Raw genomic sequence first — 9,356 nt, 5'->3', positions numbered from 1 at the left:
CACCCCAAAAGCTAGCTCAAGAGGTAAGGCTTCTCCCACACTTATTAACACACCCCCTGCCCCTTCCACAGCCAATGTGGGATTAACCTAACAATCTCCCCCTCACACATTGGCTCTCAACTTCAATAGTTATTGGGCCGAGACTTGTTATACCTGGGCTCTGATACTAGTGTTGGGTGGTTTTGGGCCTCTCTCCCCCAAAAGCTAGCTCAAGAGGTAAGGCTTCTCTCACACTTATTAACGCACCCCCTGCCCCTTCCACAACCAATGTGGGATTAAACTAACAGGTTGGTGGTGGTGTACTCTGAGGTGGTTTGGTTGGTGGCGGTGTACTCTGAGGTGGTTCGGTTGGTGGTGGTGGTGATGTACTCTGAGGTGGTTCGTTTGGTGGTGGTGATGTACTATGTGGTGGTTCAGTTGGTGGTGGTGATGTACTCTGTGGTGGTGGTGGTGGTGGCGGTGGCGATGATGAGCTTTGTGTCAGTGGTGGTGGTGTATTTGCCGGTGGTGGGTGGTGGTGTCGTCTGTCGATGGTGGCTTTGGTGGGTTGAGAAAAAAAATCTAAAATGAAGGGGCAGAAATGTCATTTAATATATTTCAGAAATTATTCCACTTTTTCAGACTTGTTTTGAAGTTTGAAATATTTGGAGTTTTTTTCAGTCAATTCAGACCTTGGTCAAATTCAGTCTAATTTTCAGATTTTCTTAAATTCAAGCAGCACCTCAGTTTGCTTAATTAGAAATAATTGTGAAAGAGAGAAGGAATATTGGAGTATTTTAAATTGTCTAGTTATTAGACTTAATTTGAGATTTAAGAGTCTCTTGGTTTATAAGAAAATTCAGTAGTTCGAGGAGGCTGGTGCCGGTGGCACCCCCCTCAAACTCTCCCTGTTAAAATTTATTTTGCGAACTAGTGATTCAAACTTGCTTGATTATATTTGAGGGGTCAATTTCATGCTACTCTGACTAGGTGCAAATATTTGAATGGGTATGCATGGGTGCACCAATATTCTACATTAACATGTATGCAAGTGCATACTTTTAATATGTCAATAAACTATTATGAGACATACTCGAATCACTTTCTAGTTTTCATGATATTCTACAAAATGACTATTATGTTTCTTAGAAAGCAGATGATTCCAAAATTTGGAGTGAAAAAGGTTTTCGTATCCACAACATTGGTTCATTTGGGTTTCTCTGCCTATGATAAAAAAAAATATTGTAGCAGCCTCTACAACAAAGCCAACATAAATAGTCTAAAGGAAATAGTAATGAATAGAAAATTTAGATCGATATTCTATGTGAAGCATAATTTCGATTGATATTCTACCTATAGTTGCCTTAAGAGTTAAGTCATACCATGAATATCAAAGTTAAAACCTTTAACAAAGTTTTGTTGCACAAGTTGGCCAACCCTCTCAATTATGAAGCATAATTTTTGTACACAGATACAAATTTTTTGTAACCTACACAATTACTAGCTACTTAGATAACGAGCTAGCTTGCTTATTAGCTCCTCGTCGTCATCGATAATGTGAATCTCAAAATTTATAAGCATAGAAGATTGTCGTAGGTATTATTCTGATAACATGCACAACCCAAAACTATATACATATGTTGCAGTCTTAGGTTCATACTATACACGAGCCAAGCAACCTACTTGGTTGCTTAATATGATATGTTTAAGTGTTTTATAGGATAACAAACAGTCTGTTTGCTTAATAAGAAATAATCGTGAGAGGTAAAGAAAGAGTTCGGTGAAAAAGATACTTCCTTTTTGTGAATATCATCTAGTTAAACTTGATTTTCGTGATTTATATAATTATAATAAAAGGGACCAGACGTGGAAAAAGAAACCAAAGGCGTGAAGTTACAGAATTCGTGAAACTAGAGAAATGTACTCATCTTTCAACCAAAAAAAGAGAAATGTACTCATCAATGTACACGACTTTGGGCACTTAAACTGTCTACCCACTCAACTCTTACTAACTTCTTTTAGGCGGTTCTCCAGGCGTACGTGCGTTTATATATATATACAGGGGCGAACCCACTCAAATGTAAGTTCCATAAGCTCCTGAAGAGGTGCCTTTAATGTCGTTTTTTTAATATTCAAGTCTTTTTCTTATAACGTATGACTTTTTTCATTTGACTTAAATATGCCTCCACAAAAAGAAAAAAGGAAGTTGAAGGCATGAATTTAATTAATTCCAACACGTCACCCTTAGAACGACCTCATGAATTCACGCATATACGAAACTATTTAAAAAAATTGGACTGACTTTTATGTAGTTAAAAAACGAAAATACTTTTCAGAGGCCTTTTTCTTTATCATGTGAAAATAAAAGATAAAGAAAAAGTAGAATAAAATAAAATATTTCATAGATCTGCAATTTAAAATAAGAAACTTCAAATAACTTTTCCCAAAACCTTTGCCTTAACATGGACATCCAAATTGAAATAGTTCAGATTGAATGTTAATGTATATATGTCTCTTCATTTCGAATAATACATAACAAGTAGTTTTTTTTAGTTATCTTACGAAGATAACATAGAATGACTTAATGAGAAATGAAGATGAGAGGAAGAAAGAGGAAGAACATAAGAAATAAATGGGAGATAAACGAAAAGGAAAGAGCAATTTCGATAATAAACGACATGTTTTGTACCATGTTTAGATAATAAACACATCTAAAAAAAAGACATTTAAGAACACAACCACTACTGCCAAGCAAGATATATACAATGTCAGCATCAATAAGGACCTTTAACCCAAACAACTGTGTCATACATCACTTTGTTTAAGAATGAAAAGGCATAAGCTAAGGGTCAAATGATGTGGCATAGCCTAATAAGCTGAAAAGCCCACATCATCTAATGTATCGCATTCTTTTTTTTAAATAGAAATTATTTGTTCTTAATATCTTATAAAGGGATATGTGAATAATGTAACTGACCGAGAAGACGACAATCCGACGATCAATAAAAAATTAAGATATTTGAAGATCGAGAAGATTGAATTTCATGTATCTAGAATACCCTGATTCACTCTCTCTCAATATATAGTATATGAACTGGGTCCTAGTTTTTTTTAACACTGTTATTTATTTTCTTATGTCTTACCAATGTGTGAATAAAATCCACCACTTCGGTGACTATACTAAATCTATTGTTGGATGTAGGTTGTATTCGACCTAACCACGTTAAATTATCGTGTCAATTATTTCAATTTAAGTCTGCGATTACCATCTAATCGTTAATGTCTTACTTTTTCTTGTAATGAATACGTAAGTCAGATGTCTAATTCAATTATTTGTTTATTTTTTTGAGAAATCGACTACGATCTACGTTAGTCGTTACAAGGCATTGATACATCATGAAGATGTGATAAGTACAATAACCACCTAATTTAAACCACTAATGAAAGAGATCTAAAGCTCAACAACATGAAAGATGGTCAAATATGACATTATTTACTTTATTTATTGCCCAAATTACACAGGATAAATTTTGATGGCGAACTGCTTCCATCGAAACTCGATCTCACGACCTCATGACTTTAAGAGGAGTGTTCAACCACTGAATCAAAGAGTGGTGGACATCTTATCTAGTTATCTACCTAATATAAGTACCTAAAATTTTGGTATGTCATGTTCACATGCGTTTGCCCTAATCTTATAAAAGTTGTTATCAATTTAAAGACAGGGATGGTAGTGGGTAGGGGTGGGAATTTTGCCCACGAGCCGAACCCGCCCACGGGCACCCGAGCCCAACGATGACCATGGACGCCCGCCCGTCTCGGGCGCAACCCGCCCAGCCCGCCAAATTTTAGTGGGCGGGCATGGGTTAAAACCTCTACCCACGCACCCGCCCATGCCCGCACCCACTTAACCTCACCCAATGATAACCAACCAAATTACATCAACTTTATGGGTTGATGAAGCCCCAGCTGTCTATATTGCTAGGCTTAGTTGAGATGGTAAACAATATGCTTAAGGGAAATCACACGAACCCAATATATTGCTTTGCAATGGCTCAAGAGAATTATTAGTAGAATACTGAAGTAGTCTTTGGCTTTGAGGGGACAAAGAGTGGGGTAAGTTTATATTATATCTCATGAGAATTCTTCATTAGTTTTCAATGTGAGATTAAATTCCTAAAAGGAACAACACAAATAACGTCTAGTTTTAATCTCACATTGTCTCTTTAGAATCAGGAAAAATGTTTCCAGATTATATAAAAAAAAGGAAAAAATGATATTTTTTTTCAAGTCATGAGATTACCCGCTACCCGCCCGCCCATACCCGAATTACCCGAACTTTTTAATGGGCTTGGGCGGGTAATGAGCAAGGCGAATTTCAAAATTGCCCGCCCAATTAACCCGCTTACCCTAATAGCCATTGAAATTTTGTGCCCGACCTGCCCAGCCCGATGCTTCAAGTGCCCATGGACGCCCATACCCGCCCAATTCCCCCCCCCCCCCCCCCCCCCCCCCCCCTAGTAGTGGGTGTGGCGGTTGAAGTGGTGGGGTCGATGAAAGTTACGGTAATTTTGTCTTTTTTTTGTCTAGTCTCAAATCTGATTTGTCTGCCCCCATCCAAAACTGTATCCCCAGTCCACCCAGGCACCCACCTTATAAAGAGTCCGAAACTACTGAGAAATGTAATAGTAGAACAATCCAAGAAACAACGTACGTAACGAGTAGGTCCCAAGCACACGGTTTCATTGCCTACATCACTTTAGAGAGAGAAAGAGAGAGAGAAATCAATAGTCTTCCATTGTTTTGTTTCTATAAAAGGGGCATTCTCACAGCCGCAATTATATCTAAAGAACTCTTACCATCCATTAATTCCTTCCCCTTCTTTCTCTCTCTAAACACAATATCTCAACAAATTAAAGATAACCCATTTCTTAATTTCGACAAAATCATTCAAATATCTTCTCTTGATTGTGAAAGGAAGGAAAAATCACTTAATTAAAGATAATTTAGAGACCAATAAAGATGGTTTGTTTAGTTTCACGTTCAGGAAGACAATTACAGAGATATAAAGAAGGATTTCGACAAGTAGTTGGGTATGCTTAAATTTTCTCTTTCTCTCTTTAGAAATAAATGATTCAAAACTTCATTTCAACTACACAATTTGGTTTCTTGATTTCTTTGATGTGATTTTGATTTCTTTGTTTTTTTTTTGTTGGATCAATATATAGGTGCATACCATATAGGTATAAAAATGAAAATATTGAAGAAGATTTGGAAGTTCTTGTGATTAGTTCACAGAAAAAGAGACACAGAATGTTGTTCCCCAAGGTAAATTATTTTCAGATACCCAATCTTATGAATAATTCATGCTAAGTTCATTTTTATGGTAATCACGAATTTTCTTTTGCTAGTAGGAAAATTTTTAAAAATAGAATTTGGTCAAAATTCTCTTAAAATTTTTTTATTTCGGTGAAAACTGATCTGTCAATTTTTTTTAATCTTCAGCTACGTAGGTTTTTTTTTAATTTGCAACAACTTGCGACAGCTTTGCAACACTTTGCGACAGTTCTTCAACACTTTGCATCGCTTTGCAACAATTTTGCATAAAGTATTGGATTTTTAACCAAACAAAATAAAAATATTTGGATTTTTAACCAAAAAAATGTAAAATTTTATTTTTAACAAAAAAAAAAAAAGTAAAACTTATCTTTTTTAACTTAAAAAAAGTTTTAAATTGGGTCTTCAGTCATTTAAATACACAATAGTCCTATTAATCCCACGTAATTGCATGGGGTTGGGTAATATGCTTGGTTTAATCAAATTTTAATTTTGAATAGTTTTGCACTAAATCTCTGGATTTCTTCCATTGAAGCACCGACTCATCGAAAATTATTAAGTTGTGTCATAGTTGTACATTTTAGGTCCTCCTAATTAAAGTAGTACAAGTACATGCGAATTATATTGTGACATTATAAACATGTATATTTATATATTCCAAGAAAAATTGTTTAACCTAGATTCCCTTGTTTTAATCAGGGAGGATGGGAGATTGGTGAATCAATGAAAGAGGCAGCCATGAGAGAAACATGGGAGGAAGCCGGAGTGAGAGGAAATATCGAGGTTGGTTAGAAGTGCACATTTTTATAATTTTAATATTGATAATTATTTATTAGCTTATTATGATCTGATAATTAAATAAATTATTAATAATAACGAATGATTATCATTTTATAGGAAAAACTTGGAGAATGGAAGTACAAGAGCAAAAGATATGACACATTTTATAAAGGATACATGTTCCTTTTGCATGTTCAAGAAGAATTAGAATCTTGGCCAGAAGAACACGTTCGAATTAGACGATGGGTACGTATCTTTTTCTTATCATTCTCTTAATAATATATGGCTTTTATTTAAATTAATCTGAGTCCAAATTTAAATTGTACTTATGTCAGATTTGGTTTGAGGTAGTTTTCCAAATGAAAAATATAAAAGTCGCAAACTTTTAGTCGTCTATTTATATATACTCATCGGTCAACAACGTATTTCAAAAGAATGATTAATGAAAACTAGGGCTAATAATTTAGATGAAATTGTTGTAATTTTCAGATGACAGTAAATGAAGCAAGAGAAGTATGCCAAGAAGAGTGGATGAAGGAAGCATTAGATAAATTAACTCTTACGCTAACAACAACTCCACAACAAGAAGAGGAAGAAGACATATCTCCATGTTCACTTAGCCCATTATCAGATTCTGATTATTGACAGAGGAGAAAGATTTTGTAAATAAAAAAAATTGTGTTTGATGTAGGAGAGATAAGGAACGTTTGGTTTCTTTTTTATTTCTTAAATTTCTTTAGGGGGCAGCACTTGTAATATGAACAATTTGATTGACAGGTTTAGAATAACAAACAAGTGAGTTATAAACATGTAGAAGAAATATCATTGACAACAAATCCACCTCCAATTCCTAAAACCAGAGATAGTTTCTTAATTTTGTTATGTTTTCTCTTTTACTTTTTCATATTTAAGAGCAAAAATGAGGGGCTTCCATCCTATTTTAGGAGCGTTAATAAGTGACCTGTCTTTCCACTAAATTTGCCACTAAATTTGCCTTACCACGTAACGGGCAATTATTAGAATAGTGACTTGTCTCAAAGCAACGATAACACTTACCTGGAGGTTGTTTTCTGTAAGGATTTTCAGGAACAATCTTAGCTCCGTCATCTGTTTGTTTCGAAAGATCAGTATCATCTGTAGGTTGTCGAATATAATTAGTACGATTGTAGTTCCCCCTGTAAATAGATCGAGAATCCGATTCAAAAGAACGAGCCACACTAATACATTCCGAGACGGAAGAGAATGGACGGAGGTTGACAAGATCCTTAATGTCACCTCGAAGGCCATCTTTAAATTTTTCCAATTTCATGGATTCAGTATCGGGTAGATTAAGCCTAGTACTTAAACGATGAAATTCAGAGGCATATTCCTCAACTGAACGTCGTCCTTGACGACAACGAAGATATTCCAGACATAACTGATTTTCATAATCGGGAGGGAGGAAACGGGCCATCATAAGTGGCTTAAGTTCAGACCACGAGGATATGGGAGGAAGATTTGATAACCGTCTTTGTTCAGATTCTTGTTTCCACCATGTTAAAGTTGCTTTTGAAAGATATCCGGTGACACATCTAACCTGGTCTTGTCCATATACCTGCATAACATCAAAGAAGATTTCCATTCGAGCTATATAATCCAAAAAGTTTTCAATGTTGATTGAACCGTCATATGCCGGGACGTCCATTCGGACACGGTACATAGAAGAAGGTGGTGGAGAATCGTGATCATCCTCTAGGTGATAGTCGTCTGGTTCATTATACTTGGGACGGGGACGAGTATAACGGTTACGTTGCATGGACCCGTTATGATGTGGTTCCTGAAAGGTGGAACGGTTTTTGGTTCTAGCCGGTTCATAAAGGTGTGATCGGTTTGGTGGACGGGCCTCATGATGGTAAGGGGAGTAGTCGGGCTCAATGAGGTCTTCTCGGTTTTGGGTATGGGTTAATGGGGAACCTATGTCTCGGTTATGAGAGGAAGGCGGGTAGGCAGTGGGTCGGTTGATGGCCGGTTCGGGTATCCGGGTTCGGGTAGGTTGGTAGCTATCGGTAAATTCATGGGCGTGGTGGGTTACGTTTTCCGGTTCGTGGTGATGGAAGGGGTGGTGACTATCGGTTTGTTGGTGAGAAGAGGGTGTTCCTCGATTGGGCGTGAGATGTGGAGAGATGGCACGAGAGTGTTGGCGAATGGGTGTGTCCATGTTGGTTCTTGAGGGTTCGGTGTGGCGGTTTTGGGTTTGGGTTTGGGTTTCGAGTGGAATGGTGCTTGGTGAATAATATTGCCGAGGTGTTTGAAAGGGGTACGGTTGGGTTATACTTGGGTTGGTAGTAGAATGGTGGGAGAACGATTCGGGTTGGTTTGATGTTTGTTGTTCGTTGAAGGAAAAAGGTGGTGTGGTTGGAATGGTTGTAAGGTTTATGTATGTTAGTGGGAAAAACGGTGAGAGTGGTGATGTAGGGTTGATGTGAATCGGTGGGAGGAAAGTGGTCGGGCATGGGTTAGTGTTAGGTTGACCAAGTAGGGGATTTGAAATTGGTGTTGTGGTTGGGAGTGGTTGTGGTAATGATGTTTGAATGGAAGTAGTAGATGAAGGAGTGGTGGTAAAAGAGGGAGACTTACATATGCCTTCGAGTTGTTTAGATAACTTCATGATGGAATCATTGACTTGATCGAATTTTTCCATATTTTCCTTCTTGTAATTTTCGAAAGCTTCTTCCAATTTTGTAACCGAGGATAACTTCTTGTTGATGTTGTCCCATTCGGAGGCAAAAGTTGATGTCTTCTCTTTGATTGTTGGAGTAGGAACGGTAGGATTAACCATTGTGATTGGTTAAAAAAAATGGCTCTGAATACCACTTGATGTAGACGCAGCGGAATAATTAAGAACAATAAAATAAACTACGAATAATTAAAGAAAACTGTAAAATAAACTTAAATTCTTAATAACTTCAATGGTTTTTCTCTTCAAGGTGAATAATAACATAGACTAGATCTCCTTTTATAAGATAATAAACCTTCCAAGATAGACTCAAACTAGGATTCCAAAAATAATAAATTACTCAAACATAGAAACTTAAAATTAAAGAAATATCAAATTAAAGTAACTTCTCCTCTACTAAATAAACTACTATTATGACCCAATAGGGTGTGGGCATGCGTAGACGTGGGCCCACACGTTTATGCGCCTGCATCATCTTCTCTCTAATTGTTTTTGTTCTTTGTAAATATGATGCAGGGGCACCCGGCGTGGAGACTATTTCCAT

At 36.7% G+C, this 9,356-nt stretch overlaps 1 protein-coding gene across 1 annotated transcript; it reads left to right on the top strand.

The window, feature by feature from the left end:
* Positions 1 to 4,776: 4,776 nt before the first annotated feature.
* Positions 4,777 to 6,952, top strand: LOC147563688 (nudix hydrolase 18, mitochondrial-like). Its single transcript, XM_086639682.1, has 5 exons — positions 4,777 to 5,072; positions 5,208 to 5,307; positions 6,016 to 6,099; positions 6,214 to 6,342; positions 6,586 to 6,952. Exons 1-5 carry the CDS (start codon positions 5,002 to 5,004, stop codon positions 6,739 to 6,741), a joined length of 540 nt encoding a protein of 179 aa, XP_086495808.1. The 5' UTR covers positions 4,777 to 5,001; the 3' UTR covers positions 6,742 to 6,952.
* The last annotated feature ends 2,404 nt before the right edge of the window (positions 6,953 to 9,356 follow it).

This window comes from Eschscholzia californica, unplaced genomic scaffold, assembly GCF_041429995.1.
Source record: "Eschscholzia californica isolate CP2 unplaced genomic scaffold, dmEscCali1.0.p SCAF_1, whole genome shotgun sequence".
NCBI lineage: Eukaryota > Viridiplantae > Streptophyta > Magnoliopsida > Ranunculales > Papaveraceae > Eschscholzia > Eschscholzia californica.
The sequence above is the reverse complement of the archived record's forward strand: the minus strand, read 5'-3'. Positions and strand labels throughout refer to the sequence as shown.